The 23,916-nt window shown below is 44.4% G+C and overlaps 1 protein-coding gene across 6 annotated transcripts in view; it reads right to left on the bottom strand.

Annotated features, from left to right (window-relative positions):
* Positions 1-291: 291 nt before the first annotated feature.
* TENM4 (teneurin transmembrane protein 4) overlaps positions 292-23,916 on the bottom strand; it is a 615,630-nt gene continuing 592,005 nt past the window's right edge. For all 6 annotated transcript variants that reach the window (XM_087756918.1, XM_087756912.1, XM_087756914.1 and 3 more), the window contains 3 exons: positions 21,209-22,823; positions 16,657-16,799; positions 292-7,183 (listed from right to left, as the gene is read on the bottom strand). In XM_087756918.1, coding sequence (XP_087613044.1) covers positions 6,425-7,183; positions 16,657-16,799; positions 21,209-22,823 — 2,517 coding nt within the window. In that variant the 3' untranslated portion in view covers positions 292-6,424. The remainder of the gene's footprint in view (positions 7,184-16,656; positions 16,800-21,208; positions 22,824-23,916) is intronic.

Raw genomic sequence — 23,916 nt, 5'->3', positions numbered from 1 at the left:
CCTCAGGGATGCTCCAAATCCCCGGCATTACATCCCGGATCAGCAAAGCACCGGGACATCTGTGATCCTGCATCCCACCTACAGGTGGGGGATGCTCCCAAAGGTGCAAATTTGAGGAGTGGGGTGACATTTTGGTCAACTCCTGCACCAGGTCCATCTTCCATGTAAGGACCAAGCAGCTGAGGTGAAAAAATTCAAGATTTTCACAAAAAAAAGCGCTATTTAAACACAAAATATTCTTTTATTTGTCACCGAAGGCTACACACGGTCACTTCTGTCTGTTTGCTTTTTTTCTAGAAGGTATCTACATCTGCACTTATTTACAGCCTGGTTGTATTTACACAGTCAAGAATACAGTATTAGAAACACAAAGTGTCGAGAAAAAAAATTTCTCAAAAAATTAGTTCCAGACTTCAGGAAAATTATTACACAGGGTAATGACAAGAGTCTCCAGTGCTGGGCTTACAGATGCAGCTTTGATACAAAGTCCTCTTCTCGGCTGGAGCTGCATTAGAAGTCCTCACACAAAATAAACAGGTTTTTTTAATAGAAAAGTGTGATTCATTCATTGGTTATTTCAACAACATCTGAGAACTGTCCAAAAGTTTTAATTTTCTTTTTGGAAAGTTCTATTGTTTGCTTGAACAGTTTCCAGCTCTGAGGAAAAAAAATTATATATATATATATATATGTATATGTATTTTTCGTTAATTTTCACTTGTGGTTTTCTATGCTCCCCTGCCCAGAAAGCGTTGACCTCTGGGATGGGAGTTAACAGTTGAGCCATGTAATACTTTGTCAGGAACATGAAGTTTTATGGTAATTAAAGGAAAGCAGGCAAGAGACACACAAGGTTTCCCTGGGGCAGGTCGGGTTGTTTTCGGTTCGGGTAGCAGAGGGTGGAAAAGTGCCAGCGGGGAACAGCCCCTGGGACACGCACTGGCCCTTCATCCAGGAGCGAGATGGGGGGTCCTGGACAGGGCGCTACATGCCCCTGCCATGTCTGTTTAAAGTTTGCTCTACAGTTGCAAGTAATTTTATATAAATATGCCCTAGAGATGGAAAAAAACCCACAAAAAACCTGTTTCTTTTTTTTTTTTTTTTTACAAAACTCATGGAAATTCTTCAGTGTAATGGGGGGATTCAAATATCGTAACTAGTGATCATAATAAAAAGAGTGATTATAATAAAAAGAGATGCTGAAAAACCTGCTGTCCTGTGGAGGACAACTGGAGCAAAAATGCCCCAGGCCGTGCTCGCCGCGGGATGGAAGATGCTGCCGGCCAAATGGGAGCCAGATTTTATCCCACCAAACTCTCGCCCCGGCACGGAGGCATGGCATCCGTAATTCCCAAGTTCAGCGGTGCCGTCAGAGGGAGGAGATAAAGCAAATAAGATTTAACAAGCAAAGCAATATTTTTAGCTCCATTATTAATGTGATAGGTGCCTATTTCTCCTCCCTGTTTAAAAAGCGGCCGTATGACTAACCGAGATCCCTGGCCCTGGTTTCAATTACAGAGAGATTGAATCAAAACAGACTGCTGTGCCGTAAATACGAGGGGGGCCCTCTCTGTAAATCGTAAAATTGAATTCTAAAATTTCATGTTAAGAGCCTTGTCTTTGCATAATGGATTGCACTGCCATCTATCACGGTGACACTTACAAGTCACAGCTGAAAAAGTACTTTATTAGATTTTTTTTTTTTCTTAAACAATTTTGATTTATTCTGGTTACGCTGCCTGTATAATAGACTGAGCAGAATCTCACGCCAATCCCTACGCTCAATAAAGCATCTACAGATATATTACAGAAATCCCTCACTGTTTCTAAGTTACAGCCAAATGGTGTCTCAGGGACTGCTCCCAATCATCTGTGTCTTTTAAACCCGAATCAAGCATCGGGGCTCTTAACGACCTTCGTCTCATCGGCTCTCGCCTGGTGTTTAGAGTTGTTGGCCCATTTTCATCGTGGCTCTGATCAATAGCTGTGATGACAAAGATATGATGAGCTGCGTGATTCCCTCCGGTCACCACTGCTTAATGATTTTTCCAAGCTCCAATCTTCAGTTGAAAGGGAAAAGAAATAAAATGAAGAGCTCGGAGGAAACAAACATTGTGTCATTTCTCGCGATACCAGATTAGTCTTGCTCCTCTTCGCTTGGACTGCACACGCAGGATGTCTCTCAGCTGCAGAGCCCTCGTGGCACTGGCTCACGTCTGGATGCCACAGCAAGTTGGTCCCATCACTGTTGTTCCTTCAAATGGAGCATGTTTTGGTACCAGCACCAGCTAGCGAGGGCTTGAGATGTTGGTCCTTACCCACCGCTCACACTGGGAGCTGCAGTCCCTGCTCCAGGTTCCTGGACTTTCTTCTCCAAGCTGTGAGCCTTGGCCATGATCCTGCCCACCACCCTCGGACTGGAGGCAAGCCCAGGAGTTCAAAGTAATTTAAGTTACGCCTTTGCATTTTGAAGGGAAACTCTTTTTGGTGGAAGAGCAAGTCCTCTTTTTAGGAGTCAAGAAAATAGTGACTTCTCAAAGTCCAGCCACAAAAGCACATGAGGCCACAGTGACATTTTCCCTTGGTGATCGTCTGGCATACAACTGGCCCCTTAATATCCCATCTAGAGCAATGGGATATGGGGGTTAGTGCCATGGGATTTCCACCCAGGACCTCCCAGCGTTACAGAAGCGAGGATCTGCTACCCTCCTGCCCACGAGCAAAGCAAGAAGGGTCAGGCAAACCACATCACGGACCCATGGGGAGGCAAATGGGGCAAGGCGAGGGCTGGGAAGGGGCTATGGGGCCATGAGTCGAGTGGAAATGCTTGCCGATAGCGGAGTGCAGTCTCTCGAGGAGGGCACGGCTCAGCGCTCTTTGCGTTCACAGCCCATTCCTACAACTTCCACAGGAACGTACCTCAGATCCTGTAGAAAAAGCAATTTTCACTAACGAAGAGTGAAATTTAAGGCTTTGGGAGTGAAAATGTTTGCTTCTAGCTTTGCCATCTAGGTAAAGTGGAAAGGGCGAAGCTTTCACAGAGGCTGAGGATTCAGGAACGTAGTAGCTGTCTTTGGACATGTTTGTCCCCAGCACTAGACAGCCATCCCTTTCAATTTTTTTTGGCTAAAGGCTTTGATAAAGAGAAGAGCAACACATACATATATATATATACTTTTACATATGTTTTTTTATTCCTTTTTTTGACATAATGTCCGTAGTTCCCGCGCAGGGCGCAGGTCCAGAAGCAGAACCCCATGGACCCAGTGGGCAGCCGGGCACAGTTGCATCCCACTGCTGCTTGAGGATGCTGTGAAATGCAACCCAAGCTGCTTTCGCCGTGGCGCAGAGCGGGATGGCTCCCGGGTCTAGGCATGCTGTACGTGTGCGGTGGGACCGTAAAACTCTTGAAAAATGGGTGAACTCCTCAAAGTCATTAGCTCGTGTAATAACCTGAAGAGTCTGTGTAAGGCTGTCGAGGTGCCATCTCAGGCTGGCAGGGTTCCAGTAGGAATATTTCACACTCGAATTCCTTTCCTTGGCTGCGTGGAAAGGTGGCCCATTTACTCTTGCACTATTCCTCTTAGCATTGTAACACATGGACGGGGATGGATATAAAAGCACCACTTCTCTTCAGAGCCACTGGGACAGGAGCAGTGTAAATGGGATGCACATTGAGCTCTCCCTGCACCGCAGTTCTTCACCGGGGTTTATGCCTTTCGACCCAGCGTCCCAGAGCTCTTTTTTGCTCCGTGCATGCTGCTTTAGACACTGAAAGCCATCACAACGTTGAGGTTTTGGGAGGGATTTGTCCCTGGTGTGACTCGGGGAGGGGGAAGCAGGGAGCTGGGTAGCCCTGGGAAGAGGGTGCTGCCTCATTTGAGTAGGTGGCAACTGCTGGTTTGGCTAATGCTGCCCCTAATCCCCACCAGTGCATCCTCAGGGCAACCGAGGCTTGCCAAGAGTTTGATACCAGCGATGCAGGCGGTAATGCCACGGCCTTTTAACCATCCCTGGCAGGCGGCTGCCTGAAGCAACTGCTCCCTCGCCAAAGCCTAGAGCTGGCCCAGCCAACGCATCTCCTCCCAGCTGGCTCTGCTGGAGCCAGATACCTTTTCTAGCCCAGCTGCCTGCAATTCACTCCTGCCAAAGTAATAAAGGTTGAGCGCTGCAAGGGACGGTTCAAAGCACAGCGCTGGGTTACAGCACTAGCATCGTCACCCTTGCTGCAAGCAGGCGGGGCCACCAGAAGAAAATCAGGACCATACCGGTGGGTGGTCCCAACGTGGGTCTGCAGCTGCCAAAACTCTGGCCATGCAGCTGATGGTATTAAGGACTGGGAGTTGGAGGAGGAACAGTCTGTTGGGGGAATTTCCATTCCATCACCTTCCTCCTGGCAAGCACTCCGGAACAGACAGGCAAGGCAGACGGAGCTGGCAGCCGGCATCTACGGGGAAACCGCGATAGCACTGGGACTGCCAACGTTTTGCTGCTCGAGGAGTGCGTGCTCAACACAGCCCCTGCTTTATCTTGGGGGCTGGAGCCTGCAGAGAAGTATAAGGCTCTGTTGGAGGACATTGGTGGTGGTGGCACGAATGCACAAGAGCTGGCTCTGGGGACACGGGTGCGTTGTAGGGCTCCGAGTAAGGAAACAGCCTTGACATGGATTTGCATGTCCCAGGTTATCTCTCTGCAGAACTGGGAAGCAATAACCAAAGTGGATGGAATAAAAAAAAAAAAATAAAATCAGGACTGGGATGTTCTGAGAGAGACATGGTGAGAGCTCTTAAGAGTCAGGATACGTGCAGGTGGCAGTGTGATAGAGACGGCTATTGGGGACCGGGGTTGGCCACCCCCAGCCGGAGCTCCAGCGAGAGGTGGGGTAACACCTCCGCCTAAAGGAATGGCCCTTGCTACCACAGGACTGTTTCAGGCAGGGAAGAGGATGCTAAGCTCATCTTCTTGTTCCCTTGAATTTCAAGGACTCTTGCAAATACCAGAGCACAGAGGTTATGTGAATACAAATTACATTAGCATGCCGAGTAACTTTGTCAGCGGTTTCTCATTAAAGCACTTGGTCCCCTTTGTAGTGGGCATTTCCATTCAGCCTCCCCCTTCTTCACTGCTAACAGTCAACTGGGCTCTCCCTTTAATTCGAGCTCGTGTAAGAAACAGTGAGAGGGTTGATTCCAGTATTCCCCTTCTTGTCCCACCACGCACAAGCTGTTGCTACTTATTAAACATTTTAAAATCCCTGCTGCCAAAGTCCCCGGGAGACATTTATCTGCCATAGTCATAAACGACTTGCCAGCATGCTACTCAAAACTGCGCTTCCCAGCCAATAAATACAAGCTCCAGAATCAGGAAAAGCAGGGTTTGGCTTGCTCTAATTTTCAGTGGTATGTCACTGGGATACTATAACTACTTTTAAATTCAAATCAGCTTCCTAAAAATTAACTGGTTTTATCAGATACAGCACAGTGGACTGTTAAACACATAGCCTCGTGTACTGAAACACTATACATTTAATGAAGTTATGCCATTAGCAAATGTACAACATGGGTGCATTAAATCCACCTATAGAACAGCTCTACGTATGAGAGAGAGGATTTATTTTAGCTTTTCTCAATAGAGCAGGAGTCCCTTTCTTGGCTTTTGCTAGGTTTTTTAACTAAAACCAGGATTTGCGCACACACAAAAAAACCCAAAAAGTATCTACTCTCGTAATGAAAAAAGACCGATTTTTTTTCTTTTTTTATTCCAGTTCAGGAAGGAAGAGAATCATCTTGCAAGTTAATATAATCAGCTCCTTTGCCTCTATAATCTACTTCTGCTCAGCAGGAGCTCCCAAAAAAACACTTTATGTCCCAAGTGAAACGTGAAAACTACTTGTAAGGTCTCTTTTGAGGCACATGATTTGGACGGTTGCTTTCGGAGTCTCGGAATCAGCATCATCTTCCATCTCCTTTCTTCTCGGGAAGAGCTCTCCGGCACGCCGCGGGCTCCCCGTGTTTCGGGTGGAAGGCTATCTGTCCCTGCCCCAAATCAGAAAGGGTTAGGATGACACAAGTTAGCACAGACACCCATTTCGCACTTCACACCTAAGGACGTACGTTGACGACTCCCCACTTCAATTCCTCACAAAGGGGGGGGGGAAGAGGATAAGAGACAGTAAATTTCACTGTGATCACACTACGGCAAAATATACCTTCTGTTCATTGCAAAAAACGCGTGAAGGCCAAATTAAAGAGGAAAAAAGTATGTTGCATGAGTTACAGTGCAACCGTATTATTCCTTCTCTTTCTATTTTCCTCCCCCCCCACCTTGTTCAGTTTAGAAAAAGGATTGAGTACAACACAGTCAGGTAAGTGGCCACAAAAGAGTAGCTGTCTTTGGCAAGAAGTCACCGCATTGACCCTCTCTGTCACCTTCTGCCCATTTCGCTCTGTCTCATGAAGTGGATGTTGTTGGCGCTGTCTGAGAGTTCGGGGTACTGCTCCACTGAGATCACAAAATAGCCGTCGTAGCCCTGTACCCGGCCCGTGTTTAGCACTTGTTGCTTCTCCCCTTCTGTCCACGAGCGAATACCCTCCTCCCCATCCCGCAGTCTCTGCTGTTCCCGGGACCAAGCTTGGGCGACAGCGCGCTGTCGGGCCAGCTCCAGGACGCGGGCCTTCTCCTCGTCCAAGGTGGTCCCGTAGCGAGTGTTTAGACACAGCGCACCATACTGGAGCTGGATGTCCGTGTAACGTCTAGTCCTTCCACTTAGCACTGTGTTGATCTGGGACACGGTCACGTTCACGCCATTCTCCAGCGTTCTCCGCCCGCCGCTGAGGCCCAAGATGGACAGGTCGCCCTCCGACGGCCCTTGCTTAATGAAATAGTGCGTGTCCACCCCGTCGATGGTGAAGTGCAAGTTCTCCAGGTAATGGGCATTGTTCAGGATGGCTGCGATCCTCCGCCCATCCTCGTTGGCCACACTGATAATGTCGGTGGCCACGCGCCCATCCTTCATGGCGAACTTGACGCCTTTGCCGAAGATAGAGCCTCCAGAGGCAAAGTTCTTGTTCTTCTTGACCTGCCGGCACCCGGCGATGCTGGAGCTGTAGATCTGTTCGAAGCGCTCAAGAGTGACAAAGGCCTTCAGCTGCTTCTGCACTTCACATTGGACCCCCAAAATTGACTAAGCAGGGAGAGAAAGAAGAGAAAGATGTGTCAGAAGGAGAAGCCTGATGACCCAAAGGCATTATTAGCATGCTGGAGACCAGCAGAACATCCTGGAAACCTCTAATGAAGAGCTCCATTGTTTTTTTTCCCCTATCACCTGTTTTCAGATTTTTAATTATTTTTAATGAAAGAGATGTGTTGGCACGTTATTCCCCCTGTTACTCATTGTTTCAATAAACTGAACTGTATTTAATTTCATAGACTGAAGGATGTAGAGGTAGGAAAGGATTTTTTGCCTCAGTGGTGTGAGGGTCTAGTTTGGACATGCAATTATTTTGTACTTCAATGTTCGTCATCTGCACATAAGAAATCATTCATCTTGTGGCCATGATGCTTTAAAAAATGCTTTCCGATTTTCTGTGAAAAAGTGTGGAAGTATTTGTAAAAGTTCCCACTATTTTAACTTCTTTTTGTAACCCCTTGTGCTACCTTCAAAAGCCCTGCATCACAGGTATGACCCTCAAAGTGGCCACAACCCCTCTATAGCCCATTTCAATCTGTCCAAAGCAGGTTGTTCAAAACTCAAGGAAGGCCCTAAATCCAACTCCTGTTTCCTGCAAACCCTGTACAATGTGCCAGGCTCCCTGAGCTAAGGCCAGCCACACCTGGTGCTTGAGTTGTGCCTTATACTGAAACAAAACTGCTGAGAGACAACAGCCTGGATCATTTGCAGTCAGGTACAATACAAAGTCACTTTTGCTGTTAGCATATAATGGAGCAAGCACACAGCGAGTCAGCAGCTCATCATTACTGCAAAATGTCTTTGGAAATGCTCTCATCAATTCATGGCAGCGCAGGCTTCTTACCGACCCCTGTTCACGAACAATTATTTGCTCAAATTTCACAAAAGCAAGAGGATGCTACGACAAAACTCTCCTGGCACTGCCAACAGCTCAGTTCAATAATGTAATGACATCCAGGATTAAAAATAGGCTACAAAGAAAAGTTTGCTGCACTCCAATTATTTCGAGGAAATTTAACATCCACGAAGGATATTGCCTTAAACTGTCCACAAGCTACAGGCTCACATCCTTCCCTGGGTGGGAGAAGACAATTCACACAATGCAGGCATTTCAGCACGGACCGCTCAACTAAGACTTGTAACATGGCAAGGGAAGGGAAATAAACCCTTATTTCCATGGTGGCCATTTCCAGGCAAGGCTCTCAAAGCATTAAAGAAATAAAATAAAAAGTTTAGCATTGCAACTCACTCAAAGGTTTTAAGCAGTTTTGATCTATAAAGGAGAAAACTATAAGGGAACAGAGGTACACAAGTTCAGGTGCACATTTTGCGTTTTAAAGCATTACAATACCTAAGACCCAGGACTGACTTTTATTCAAAGTGCCAAGCAGGCTGGAGTAGCTCCTCCTTTTCCCCTTTTGATTAACAGCGTAGTAGTTGGAGCAGGAACCAGTCACCTATGAAAGAGGAGCTCTTTCTGGTTCTCCCCATACTGCCTGTGGGGGACCTCGCACACAGCCTAGAGAGCGATGTAATTAACAGACCGATAGGGAGCCAAGCTCAGCTCCCCCGCCAACTGCACAAGTGCTCTAATTATGCAAAAAAATGGACGTAATTAATGTAGATGTCACTGATGATGGACATGAAGCAATTAGGTTTCTAGGCTCCATGAAACACTGTTCTAAATAAGTGTATAGTGCACAGCCTTGGTTAGCTATTTCCTCTTCAGAGAGGTTTGGACGGGCAGGTATTCTTCTCAGGTGCATCTCACATGGATTGACTCTAGGTGGTCCTTCCCCACTACCCAAGCACACCACGTTGCTCTTCCAGCTCGCCTCAGTAACTTTTACAAGTGATAGGAAAAGACATTTCTCATTACTGATGTTGAATCACTGTTTGGTGCGAGGTCCTTTACTCAAGCATGTGAATCAGGTCTTTTGCATTACATTTCCATGTCCTGTGGTCATTTATATACCACCATCTATGTATACATCACATTATTTACAAGCATTTGAGTGATAAGGCGTCCCTGGAATTAATTGCACCATCTACTTATTATCACCTTGGGAAAGGGAGCTCTGGGAGGTCAGACAGCACTGGGCATGGGAGAATTATTGCTGTCAGAAATCTCCCCCATTCCCCTTCTATTTTGTCTTCATCACCTTATTCTTGATGAGCTGCAGGAACTATCGCCTTTTCAATTCCGAGCAAATTATGAGGTACGGATCCCCTGTGAATGCCTCCAAATTAGGTTGCCCCAACAAACCAGTGGGTCTGGCCACCACTCCCTTGTCTTTTCTTCCGATGCCAAATGAAAAGTGAGTTTGCAATGAGGTCTGAAAACCTGCTGACGCTACAAGGTAGACACTGTGATATGACAATCTACTGTGCTTTGGACAAGCGGGACATATGACATGTAACCATATGTTTATACTGCTAAAATAAATATTTTATAAATAACATAATTTTATAAAATTTTAAAAGTAAATACTGTTAAAGAGAGTGAGACGTATTATCACTCTTTTCTATATATATACTATATATATTCTTATCATTCACACTGGATAATTTTTATTTTAACTCCTGGTTTGGTTTTGGACTCCTCCAGCTGCTTTCTCCAAGACACGTTTCCTAACTCTCCAGGTCACTTCCACCTAGCCTTAGGGCCAGGGATTGGTCTTGGACTTCTTTTACTTAGCTGTAGAGACATACTCTAAAATGCGGTTAGGAAGCCTTGTGAGGACAACAGTTGTACAACAGAGTTTAAGGGTGGATGGTGTCCTTGGGTTTGCCATTAATTCAGGAAGGACTGTAGCCTGGTTGGCACATGGTGTGATACAACAGGTATCACAGTCAACAGCTGGGCCATGATCTACCTTCCTCAAGCTCCATAGCCCGGTACCTGGGACCTTCTGGCCTGAGGTAATTTTCAATTTTCTATTTTATGGTCAAATTCTCCATAGCTTTGAATTTCAGATCAGTAATTGCCCATTGTAAAAGGAAACCCTGATTTTTAAAGTCTTTTTTACTGCCTTCATGATATTATATGAAGTTATACAATTTCCACAGGTCCACTGTTCATCTGGATGCCATTTAGAAAGAAAATAAGCAGCACCCATCCTGCTACTGGCAGGACTTGGAGATTTAAGGGATTACACATGATCTAACAGCAATGGCACTGTCACTTCCTGCCTAAGGACACCCACATAGGATACCAGGCCAACTGGCTTGTTGGTGTCCTCTTGGTCTCCATCCAGAACATCTCCTTTATACTGGGAAACCATTTCTCATGTTGCATGTGCAAGTGTAGGACTGTTATTGGCACTATTCCTGGTGGCTAAACGAGAGATTAAATGACTGACCAAACACACATGACTGGGAGTGTCTTGACTTCCAGTCAGGTGCCCGCTTAGAGACACTGCAAGCGGGATGTTTGTGAAGTTGGGGGCTGGAACCACCTTTGTTGACAAAGAAAGAAACCTGTCAATCTGTGGCTGTTCCAGCCTTCTATGCACCCACTTCTCATACATACTGTAGTCAGTGTCGACTTCAAGATTGTTTCAGTTGCCCATACCTCATTACATGGATGTCTAGTGTGATTTGAGATTCCCAAGGGTGCCTTCAGCATCCACACAGGGCTGTGAGAAACAGAAGCAGCTCTGAGAGATCTTTGCCCTTCTGGAGTAGCACCTGGAGGCCACTTTGCCAATGGAGGTCCCTCTATCGGCAAACGAATTGAGCCCCTGCTTTGCACAGTCAATGGAGCCTAGAGTGTGATTCAGCTTGGTCTAAAATTAATGCGTAGCAGGTGGTCAGCTCTTTAAGTGAGCTCCACTGCCTGTATGGACCAGATGTTGACAGGCTACAGTGGGTGCACACATCTAGCACACACGGAGACACCTATATCTACATGTCTTTTAGTCTTGAATTCAATCCCAGCCCCTAGCAACTGGTTATCCGAACTGTCCTTTGGGCTCCACTGATGAATCACCCAAATGGGTGGTGTTGAACATAATTTTTAGCACTACAGGGAGCCCTGCTGGGCCACCAGTTGTTGCTCCAGAAGGGTGCAGGTAACCCATGCTGTAGGCATGAGGAAGTCCAGGAAACTCTAGGGTATCTCAAATGGCACCGGCAACCGAGTTCATTATAGATCTCTGCTGGCTGTAACGGAAGCTTGCATACCAACTTCACAGGCACAAACCTAAATTTAGGTGTCTTAATCAAGAACAAAATCACATCCAAAGGGTTTTCCACTGGGGACTGGTTACAGGCCTTCTGGGCTCTCCCCATCTTTTGTCGCATAGGGAAGTAGGAGATCAGACACGTGCAATGCTGTAAAGCTGAACATCATCATCACTTAACTATTGTAATAACTAAACACATCTCTCTCATCTTGAAAATGAGCCCAGGGTGACTTTGAAATGACTTTTTGAGTGCATTTCTTTGATAAAAAAATGTATTTGGGAACAGCACTTTTTTATAAGAAAAGCAAACACATCCAACAGAAGGAAAAGCTCCAACAAACTCAGGCAAACCAGAGTACACTAGCTTGTATGCCCTGATCTGAATATAAAGGGGCTGGAGGCAAATGGATTATATGTAGTTCAAAGAGGCAGTGTATCCCTGACTTTGAAATTACCATTTCTGTTTCATCTTAGAACGCATTTTAATGAACTGGCAAGGAAGAGAAACAGAAAATTTCCATCCAAGGCTGCAGTGGCATGTGGTATTCTCTAAAAAATGCTGCTGCTGTTAGCAACTGTAAACCAAGGTATCTATAAAACCAGTTTTACAGCAGAAAGAAGGGAATTTGTAGTCATTTTATTTCAATATTTGTTGCTAGATGTGAGTGACAAATATGAGGGGTTTGTTTTTCCTCACAGTCTTTTTTAATCAGATATCCTTAGGTGACATTTCACTTTATCTAGTAACAACCCATTGGAGAGAAGAGAACGACCTTCATCATTTGTTTGCTGCTGCACAGAGCTCAAGAGAATAGCACATTACAGAGATCTCTGAATAGCCTCTTGCATTTTGCCAGCACCTCTTGAGGATTTGAAATACCATAGCCAGATACTATCATCTGTTGTTTTTAAATACCGCCTTCCAGTGTGAGACTGAAAGCTTTAATTTCCCATCAAGGATCCAAGATGTGAAATATGTGTACATGTTTCCAAGTTTCTTTATATCCTTGTGCCATTATACACAGATAGGTGTTTCTTTTACCACCATATGGCTTACAACACAGAAAGCCACTTCTTCCAAAAGGCTTGGAAGTTATGACTTCTCTGAGATATTCTTCATTGTTAACTCCTTCCTATTTGATCCCTAGCTCTCTGTTAACAATCCATGCTTCAGAAACCATTCTCTTCCCCCCATTCCACCTGGCCATCACCTGCAGATGAGTCCCTATTTGGGTGTCCCCCACCAGCTCCCAGCTGGTGGAGGTGCAGGAGCGGCCCATCAACCACAACAGCCTATCAGGTCACACCAGCATGGCTGCATTGCACGCTGGTTGGCTGCGAGGCAACGTGCTGCTTCGCAATCTGCCAACCACAAATGCAAGTGGGACAACGGAGGTGAGTGATTGGGCAGCAAGGCCAGTGCTGTAGATGCTGATTGGTTAGCAATGAGCGAAACACAAGTGCTAACTCTTGGGATTAGAGGACAGGTCTCTCCACCCTGCCAGTGTACACAGCTGCAGGGGGATAACGAGGTTGAGCGCATCAAGCAGATTTCCATCTGTGGGGAAATAAGAGGATTTGTCTCCTCTTGCTCATCTATTTTCATAACGCTTCAAGAGCTTAATGTCTTTGAGACTTCAGCTCCCTTCCCTGCATCAGATCCAGTGAAAACTGGCCACTGCTTTTGCAAAACATAACTAGGGGCTGATGGACAGACGTGTAGACAGCATGATGGCCCAAGCCCAGGACAAAGCACCCGCAATGTGAAGATGCCCTCCCTAAATGATGAACACTGGCAGAGCCAGTCCTTCAGACAGATTGTCCTTGGGAGAAGCTCTGCCAGAAAGCACAGCCCTACAGCTCACTCCCTGGCTGAGCATCCCTTGCCTCCAAAATGCTGCTTCATAAGGGACGCCAAAAGCTGCTCCGCCAGCACAGCCTGTAATGGGCACTGCAGAAAACAGGCCCTTTCCTGGAGGCACAGCGCTCATGGGATGCAGAGACGGGCAGTTAATAATATGATGTAGTTAACAATATAAGCGCTGACTCCAAAACACCCCTCCCTGCAAACAGAGTTGTTCTGGCTCCAGCAATTACCTGACAGTTCAACAAGACAAAAAGGAAGGGGGGAGAAAGAAGAGAAATTGGATTCAGGTGCAGCAGCTCCACAATATGCCAGAGGTCACCCAGAGTCCCCTGGTGGCCAATAACACTGAACTTGTTCAACAAACAATTTAGTGACAGCCTCATGGTCGCAGGGAGGAGGGGGGGAAAGTGCTGCACAACAGAGTATTGGATTTTAAATGTCACTCCAGAGCTGCAGGGGGTTAGTGCAAGGTTTATGACATGCTGGCTGTTTCTGAGCTGGTGGATGCTCAGAGTCAGAATTATTTCTCCCATCTTCCAGCCCTGCAAGGCAAGTACCAACAATGTTTTGGAAGGAGACGCTAGGACCCTCTGGTTATGCACTCTGAAGAGACACGCAGCAGCCATTTATGTGGAGTTAGTTGCTTTGCTGTTGTGCTCCTGTTATTCATTACTCTCTGATAAAAGAACTGACTCAACCTGCTGGGCCACAGCTTTGATCAGCAAAGCCAGTGGAGTAACTCAATTTTGCTTTGGTCTGTCACAAGGAGGTATGGGACCCAGAGAAACCAGGGACTGGAAGATGCGGAGATGAGAAAGCTGTGGTACATCGTTCAGAGAATATCCCTGGATTTCAAGCAGGATGGGCATTGTCCAGTGCCTTGTCCAGGCTACTTTGAAATGCCAAAAGATCTGGAGCTTCCTCCATGTGCTCTGGAAGACCATTTCACAGTTTGATCAGTGTTACCTGAAAATATTTCCTGTGCTTCCATTTAACTTTGTTTAATTTCATCATTTGCTATGTGAAATTTTCAAAAGTTTATATTTTCTTCCACATACTTCATCAAGAAATACAGAGACAACCAGTAGGAAGGAGGGCTGGATTGTGTCTGGGAGCGTGTATGTGTGGCTGGAAGGGTTGGGAGCAGAGACAACTACATGTAAAACATCAGTGTTGAATGCACGGATAGGCTTAGGAGAAAATGGATCATATGTTCATATGTGAATGAATTTATTTTATGCAAATATATGCCTGCAATATGCTGGATGTGACAGAAAGGAAGGGAATCCTGCTCTATAGCATGTGAGAGCTACTCGCTATCACAGCATGATCCTGCAACTGTAGACTAAAATAAAAATGCTCATGTTTTGTTGCTGTCATAACACAGGGGAAGAATACGAAACAACTTGCAATGGTTAAATTCCACTTTCAACACTTGAGTGTGAAGAGACTCATCTGGAAGCATGGTGGCTGCATAAAGCCCTCTTTTACCAAGCAGGTCCCTGCACAGTCCTCACTGCGGCTTCTTGCTTTAAAAACCTGAAGGGAACGTGGAGATTTTCTTTTCTTCTTATTGCTCATTCAGGCAGATTCACCTAAAATAGGTGGATGGAAGGGAGGACTCCTTGGTTTTAATTCCAGCTCAGCTGCCTGTATGAGCAAGTGTCAGTCTTCATCTCAAGCTGTCACTCAAGTTACTTGGCTATTCAATAAGACTAGTAATAATAATGAACTAATGATAAAATAATGATATAATAATAATAATACCACCACCAATAATAATAATAACACCACCAATAATAATAATTTCTGTTGTGGTTCTGTGAGAGTTCTTATCTACTGCACATAACAATTTAGAGACAATCTTTTGTGCAGTCTCTGAACGAGCCTTCCCTGTTTGCCTTCTCCTGTACAGCTTTGCCTGGGGAGACTGTGTCACATCAGAGAGGAGGAAAAATCCTGAGGCTATTTCTCATTACAGAAATCACCTCTATTAGCATCTTATTGTTTAATCCAAGGAAGAGATAAACAAAAAAGGAGTCTTTGAGCTCCAAAACACAAGTGAGTGACGGCGGTGTAATGGTTTTCAAGCATCAACTCAGCCACGGTAGCAAAAAGCATAGTTCTTTTGGTCCCCTTCTATTATAAAGTGATATGTCAATATAAATCGCTCGTTGAAGTTGAAGATGGTACATTTTAGCTTGTCTTCACCATAGCTATGAGGCTGAGTACCAAGGATGGGCTGACACATGACTATTTTATTAATCCACAGTATCTTGTTCATACCTCTGACTGATACCTTTTGTGGCTGGGGAAATGTGACACTGTATTTTACCTCCTGGTTTAATATGTGTCCAGGACCTCAAGAATCTGCTGTAGGACAGTGAGATTTCAGTGAACTCATAGATAAAGAGGCTAGGAGGGCAGGTGGGATCAATTCCACCTCCTGCTGTTATCATTTTATTAGCAGAAATGTTAAGAGCCTATCCTGATCTTGCCAAACACGTTGGTGCCTCACTGCTCTCACGATGTTCGAATACACAGCAACAGCAAGCAGGAATTCAGACTAAAGAGGATTCGGACTAGACAGATGAAAGCAACCCCAGAACAAAATCAGGCTAGGAGATGAAAGGGTATCCTGAGAGGTAAATGACTTTTTCAAGGTCATCCAACTGATAAGCAGTAGGGCTGGGAGTAACCCAGGGCTTTCAGATCCTGACCCAGTGTGCTAACCTTTAACAGCGCTGCCTCCATTTTTCAGATGAATAATTCCCAACAGGAAGAGAGGGGGAAATGATTGGGCTGTAAAAGCTTTTTTCTTGCCGATTTCATCATTGAATTTTGTGCCAGCATCTACCAAAATGGCTTGTGATGCAGGCCTGTTTTTAAAATCAGGACACGGTGACTCGGGATTAAACCCAGTCAGGTAAAATGAAAGTTAACTATCAGCTAAAACGTCTTTCTGGTAAGACCCACTGCAACCCAGAACAGTTTCCTAGGGAAGTACTGGGACTTGTTTAAGACATTTTAAACCAGACTGAGTAACTTTCTAGAAAAAAAAATCTGTAGAAAATGATTCTGTATCAAGATTGGCTTTTTTTTTTTTGCTTCCAAGAATCCTTGATGCAAAGGCCTTGAACTTAGCCTGCAATATGTTGTAACATGGCCTCTTGAAGGAGAAAGAAACACTAACATGACATTTCATGGAGCAACCACCAGAAAACACCACAGGAAAAAGCACCATGGAAGTAAGGAACTTAAGATGTGATTATTCAGTCAAATTTCATTACTGTAATGGGGACTGACTCACTCTTAATCTCCCAGCGTATCTGGGAGAACAGGCTGATAGAGGGTTTTTTAATAAATATTGCAACTGGATAGTATGAGGTACAGTATGGAGTCGCATGGATCACCTTGGTATTGTCCCATTCTTGGGTTTTCATCTGTGTGTGGATTAGCTCATAGGACGGCTCCATTGCATCCATGTCTGGCTTGGGGTAGCCGGGAATGACGTTGTGTAGCTGGAACCCAAAAGTGAGCAGCCAACTGTTGACATCTGGAATGGAAGAGAAGCATCAATCAGATTATCTGATCTCTCAAGCAGGGTTACTCAGGAGAACAGCACAGAGGAGGACCCTATGGTGCCTGGCACTGTAGCAGTCTGGCCAAAACAATGAGCGTCTACTTCATGTGAAGAGCATAAATCTTAATGGTCCTTGAAAGAACTGTGTGCCAAAGGTGGGCTTTCCATCTCCAACCACAGTCTAATTCTGCACTTTCCCAGCTCTGAAACAGAAGCTTTGGCAGTGACCCAATGGCTCAAATCAAAGCCAACTCGATGTCTGCCCTTTGTCAGCAGGCACCAGGTGCTGTTCTAAGGTGACCCAGGAGAAGCACAGGAACAACAATAGACTAACAGAGGCTGAGGTGCTCCAGCCGAATAGGAGGTGTTGTCCAGTCCTACAGTCAGCTCTGAACATCTCAGCCACAGTACTTCTCTTCCTGAGGACTCTCAAAGGGCCTGTAGGCTGAAGAGTAAATTTAGAGCTATATGAGCCAGGCTATCAGGATATCCAGGACGAACAGCACGGTCATTTGGCAGGTGCTCATGGAAGAGGCTCTGGATACATCCTCTGTTTCTTCCATGGCATTTCCACTTCAGTCCTGAGTATCTTGGCATTTTTCATAAGAAGGTGTAGTTTGAGTATTAAACCAGTGTAAAGTCACATGTCATCTTTTATAGTGACATTTAAAATCAGCCTCCACACTACCTGCAAGGTACATTATAGTGCAAATAAGCCTATGGATACAAGACTACTTTGCTTGGGTTCCTTTCACAAACCACTCAGAAGCCCATGGATGGTGAGAAAACTGCGGGCTACAAGTGATAAACTATAGTCCTATGCAAAAAGGGGACCGCTGGCACTAAAGGGGACATGATGGAAGACCCAGCCATTTGGGACGTCATTCCTGCATTCACTTGACAGTACAGACTGCAAAGTCTTCCCTGACTTTGACTGCACAGCAATTAGGAATAGCAGCTGAATGTTAATCCCCTGGAGGAAATAATGATGAGGCTGGCTAACTCCTAGATCTGCTTGGGATCAGCATCGCTTCCCCCCTTCACTTCCGAGCATTTGATGATCTCACCTTGTTTGCCTTCACTGAACTCTAGAGAAGGACACACCTGCTGCAATCCTCAAGCAATATGGTGTGCATTTGGCATACAAATAGTAATTGCAAGAAAAAGAAAGGTATGAAAGTAAAGTTTAACTAATATCAGCTCCCAGGGATCTTAAGTGTTTTGCATGTAACTGGGATTGTGTTGGTGATTGCTCTGCTTCAAGGTGGATGTCCAAGGGGCTTGATTTTCATTTTGCTAAACTCAATAAAGGTTGTTGAAACAATCTGAAAAAGGGATCAATTTAAATAATCAAATATGCATCCTTGAATATTTTTTCTCTATTCCCCATGAGCCTAAATGAGTGTTTTGAAGAGCTGGTCGGCAAAGAAATTATGGATGCAAGCAGCAAATAAGGCACTTCCAGATGACTGGAGAACCAGGAGCCAAACAAACACACTATCTGTTGCTTGTTTTCTTACAGGCCAAAATGTTGAGATCGGGCAGATGTCCAAAAAGCCCTTGCAACAATCCATGTGGAAGGGGGAGGATTTCTGTAATAAAAACACTTCTGTTCACTCAATGTACAGATTGGTTTTGGAGTGTCTTTGAAACAGAGAAGTTGGGGGGAGGGAAAGAAATTAAAAGGCTCATTTGATTATTTTTTTGCTTAGCGCTAAGCCAGCCTGCTTCCAAATACTTCTCATGTGAAATGAAGACCTTTGATGTACATATTGTGGACCAGGTGGTCAGGAGAACAAAGTAAAACAGTGAAGGTCGGCATTGGTGCAGGAACCATTTTCCAAGCACTTCACAAATGTTAAAAAGGATACAGAGCAGGGATGCTGAACAGCCGAAAAATATGTAACGTGTCTGGGAGGATTCAAGACAGGCTTTTTTTGCTACTTCTTGGAAAACTGACTTTCAAAACATTTGCAAACAGGAGTTTGTTCTTTTGGGGAAGAGGTATTGGAATACCCAGAACAAAAAAAAAAAAACACCCAAAAACATGGGAGGAAGGTGTGGAGCTGTGAAAACAGAGGGGAAAATATTAATTTGCCAAGAGGCAGTGACAACTTTTTTGACAGAAAAGTACATTTCACATCACAGAGGTTTTTTTCAGCTACAGTAACCCTGCCAACACATTTCACAGTAAATTCATTTGAGGGCAAAGAAAAAGAGTGCTTAATGCAGACACATGTAATGGAAATGTCAGTTCAATCCATCAGGATTGCTGAAGCTGGCAGCAAAGCTCTGCGCCATGAAGTGTACAATTGCTAAAATATTCATGTATAACAATGGGCCTCTCAAAACGTAAATACCTGTTTCTCCTGCTCTCCCCTCCGCATGCCTCCAATTTGTACCCACAAGCTCAGAAACCTCATCGTTGGAGACCAAAGCGTGTGTCGTTCGCCCGTGTCCTGGGTGCCGAGCTCCCTGAAGGACAGTGGGTCCCAGGGTGAGGATGGAGGGACAGAAAGTGGTTCTCTGTGCCTGAATCTGGGCAGATTTGTTGTGATGACAAGGACACTCTCATTGCAGATCCTGCCCACCAGGTGCCGGAAAGCTTCAGCAGAAAGAAATGCCAGAGCAGCAGCCTAGCATCATGGCACTCATCCCATTGCATGACCTGTTTCTTCCATGCACTGGGAGAGAAGAAACTTAAAAAAAGTAGTTGGGCTCTGTATTCTTGAAAGACTAAAAATAGAACTTTTAAGACCATGGAAAAAGTTATTCGGTGCATATAAAATATTAAGGTATCAGATTTGGACATCTTGATGTTATATCAGAGCTGGGTGGTGAAGCTGTTTGCTTGTTCCAAGACAGGATTGGAAATTTTGTCCTGTCTTAACTTGAGCAGGAAAATAAAAATCTGTTAATATGTCACAAAGCAACTGCTCAAAAACTAGATCAGTTCAAGAAAACAATTTCAAATGAAGATCTTTCATTTTGGTTTTGATTCCTTAATTTTTCTTTTCCAGTTTTCAATCATTAGTTTACACTTAACTTGAAAAGGTTGTAAACCAAAAAGGAATTTTTCTTTTAGGCTATTTTGGAATTTGTCATTTAGACAATTTTGAGAGCTGTTTACAACATTTCTGCTGAGAAATCTCTCAAGCTCGACCCTCTCTCCATAAACAAATTCAGTTTTGACAAATGAGCATTTTCTGATAGGAAAAGTTATCTCAAAGTGTTCCCTGCCAGCCCTAATTATCAGAGTGAGGCCAACACACAGGATCTCAGTCTGCATCTTTTGGCATATTTTACTTTCCTCATGGCATCATCTTCTTAGCTCTGGAGAAAAAGAGCTTTTCATAAAAAAAAAAATACAATCTAATCCTTATGATTATTGCAGAAGAACCTGAAAGCACGAATCCTAATGGCCAGAAAAACGAGTGGAATAGAACAACCCAGGATTTTTATTTTGTAATATTTTTTGCTATTAAACCAATCTCATAATTTAGGGGAATGCAAATATTGTTGCATATGGGAAAGTTGTGAGAGATGCAGCAGGAGCATTTAAAAACTAATTATATCTCCTTAAGAAGTATGTACATTTGATTTGTGATTGTGTCACCTGGTTTTCCAACGGGAAGCATACAGAAAAGAGTCCCACCAAAACAGTCTTCTCAAACATTACCAGCAGTGTTGCACAAAGTATGAATATAGGAAGGACATTTAACCTACAGAATTATTTTATGTATAAAAAACATACATAGAGCTCATGTTATTGCCATTTTACAAAGTCCCAGAGGAAGCAGTTCAGAAGTTATGTCAAGCTGTGGGGTAGGTATGCCCTAAAATCTGGCCTTTACGTCTAATGTATCTGCTTTTATTGACTTTTAGTAGAAACTGGTAATTCTGTGGGGCAGATTAACTTTGAACTACATGGTTACTGTAGTGTGCTCTGAAATGGCTGACTGTAATAACAGGTTTAACTCACTGTTGCCATTCTGGTAAAACAAATCTGCATGTCATTTGTTTAGTTGCAAATAAATCTCTAGGCAAAACTGTGTAAACAGAGCTGCCCCTCTACAAAGAGAAAGGTTATCAGGACATTAAGCTGTAGCTAAACTTGGGATATTTGAGGGAACGAAACACCGGAAGCAAAATAAAGAGAACAAACACCAAGGAAGAGAAAAGGAAACAGGTTTGGGAATTACAGTCTCCATCTATGCTAATGATTAAATATGCCCTGGACATAGGCGTCAACTGGCAAGGAAAAGCTTGTGTCCATTATATTAAACGCTGGAAAACCTCATGGTGACCAGGATACTGAGAGAGACAAAACTTATTCACTGATAGCAAGCTTGTGAATATGTTAATTAATTTAAATGTCTTACCTGTCATGTAACATTTGATATCCTGAGAGTTGCTAATGGGATTGTTGTTTTTGAACATATACAGGTTGAAAGGCATTATGTTATTGCTACTCAGATGCTTCCACATATCATGGTCTGGACTTGTCCACCGACCCGCTAGCACGTCATAGTCTCTCCGTCCCATGTGGATAAGCTTTGTGAGGGGGTCATACAGTCCTCCGTGGTAGCCGATGATGATCTGGAAGTTGGGATTGGTGTCCATATAGATCTCCCCATATGCTGTGTACAGTATCTGCTTAATCATTAAGCCAGTCCCACTGAAGACAGCCAAAGGAGTGCCAATGTTATCACAAGCTATGTAGAATTCATCGCCGCTGCTGAGCTCCATTGCAAAGAGGTGGCCTTGGAGGTCATAGTAGAGGGAGGTGATCTCAGAGCTCGAGTGGTTGTATAAATGGGTGACCTTGGTTGGGTTGGTCAGGTCTGCGTAGAAGAACTGCAAGTGATGGCCATGGCTGGTTTTGCTAGAGACTCTCCTTCCTAGGCCATCATAGCGATACTTCACGCTCCACCCACTAGCTTTATTGTAGGCTTTGATGAGCAGGCCAGCTGAATTGTACTCAAAAATATCATTGCCTCTTTGCTTCAGGAAGCCATCTTCATCCATTTTGTACTGCACATCCCCCAGTCTAGTAATCCTATCCCTGAGGTCGTACCTAAGCGGTGTAAGGCGGGCACTATTTCCCGGACTCAACAAATGGAGGTTTCCGTTTAGGTCATAGCTGTAACGCCAGAGTGGTTTGTCATTGATTGACACTGTCTGCAACTGGCCATCAGCATCATACTCATATGAGTACCTAGTTGTGTTTGCATAAGGGCCAACCTTCAGCTCTTTCTTAACCACTCTCCCCATGTTGTCATACTGCACAGTCATCCAGTACATCAGTGACCGGAATATCTCGTACTGGACCTCCTTCATCCTGCCATAGGCATCAAAATGTTTAGTGTGAGTCATGACAGCAGTGGTGATAATCTGGTTGATATCGTAGTAAATGACTCCAAATTTACCAAATTGCTCAGTTTTGCCTGACACATCATCATATCTGTAGAGATCAATGGGTAAAGGTGTCTCGTTGATGACTGCTTGCATGCTGGTCACCCGAAAGCTGTTGTCATAATTATAGTCAAAGCGTGCATTCACCATGCCTTCCTCAGTGAAGCGGAAAATCTGCCGATCAATGAGGGGTCCTATCTGTCTGTATCTGATTGTACATGTGAACCCTTCATTCTGCAAGTTTATGGTCTTCAGCATGCCAGCAATTTCGTCATAAGTGAAACTGATCTTTGTGGTGTCGTAGAGCATCTCGGCTAACTTGGACAACTTTCCATACTTGTAAATGACACGTCTCCCTGTGCCCAAGTACAAAGTGTGGAGAAGCTGCTCATCCTCTGTGAAATCCTGAATTACCGAGGCATTGCCTTCTGGTGGCCGGTAGATGTTCCTGTAGTAACCAATGGAACGAATGGTTTCTAAAGTCTGCCGGGCAACATTGGGCATGGTCACCGACGACAACCGGTCGTTCTTATCAAACTCAAAGATGTACTGTCTCTGGCTGTGAAGGAGCAGCACCATGGACTAGATGGGAAGAAGAAAAGTATAGATTATATTCCTGGTTTTCAGGCAGAATTATACTCAACTCTCACAAAACCTGCAAGATTCTCCAATCTGAAGAGCAGGGCGAGTGAGATAAATCTCTGCACCCATAGGATTAACTGGTGAGAGGTATGCAGCTGCACAGCACATCAAGTGTCCCCAAGTAGGGGTGGGTCAGAGGAAGAAGCAGTTAATGCAGTGAGGAAGGTCTAAGTTCAGAATGCTCAGCTATTCGAATCAATATCCTGGAGCTAGCTGTCTCTACCCAAATTCCCTGTGCCAATAGCTTTTACAGATTAAATAAATAAAATTGGTAGAGCGACTTAAACAATGCTTGAAAAAGTATCCCCCGACACCTTCCAATGCCCAATTAATTCATTGTGTCTCCGTATCTTCCATTACTCTCTTACTGCAAACTTCTGCCTGCATGCTTATTTGTTCTGGGATTTTTTTTTTTTTTTGCATGTAACAATCAACACAGATTGTATAACATAAGGGGCAAGTCAATACTTTTTGCCTTTTAAAAGCTCTTTTACTGTAGTTTCCTTAAACTGTTGTAGGGATAGGCTCTGTGCAAAACTCAGGAATAAAAAATTCCATCACCAGCTATGCAGCATACGGATCTATAGGACACTGGGCAGTGTAATGATGAATGGTAATACCCAGAAGAAACTAAGTCCCATGCCAATCTGCAGAGTGCAGACTACAGAAAACACTGCAAAGTGTGCTACAGCAGTCTGGCTGGATTCATGCCTCGCTCTTTTTAATTACACGTATTTCCTATGAAGCAGGAATGGGCCCCTCAAAGAAGGCAGGATGTCAGGCTGTATGGGTTGTTTTCACATGGAAAATCCTACTGGAAATTCCCACCGTTCACTCCCTTGACTTTACCTAAAGATATTTTATATTGCAGCTAATTCGGCAAAGGAATGTTGTGCTTAAAAAATCAAATGCCAAAGCTTCACAGCATTAAGACATGCTCTCAGTGTGACTGGGGAGAAACTTCTCAGGCTATTTTCAACTGCTCTTTGGTGGTTTGGCATCAAAGTTACTATGTGCACCTTAGTGCAGGCAG

This window comes from Nipponia nippon, unplaced genomic scaffold (genome assembly GCF_047370975.1).
Source record: "Nipponia nippon isolate SJK-2023a ecotype South Korea unplaced genomic scaffold, ASM4737097v1 scaffold_2, whole genome shotgun sequence".
In the NCBI taxonomy this organism is placed as follows: domain Eukaryota; kingdom Metazoa; phylum Chordata; class Aves; order Pelecaniformes; family Threskiornithidae; genus Nipponia; species Nipponia nippon.
This window is presented reverse-complemented; position numbering and strand designations above follow the sequence as displayed.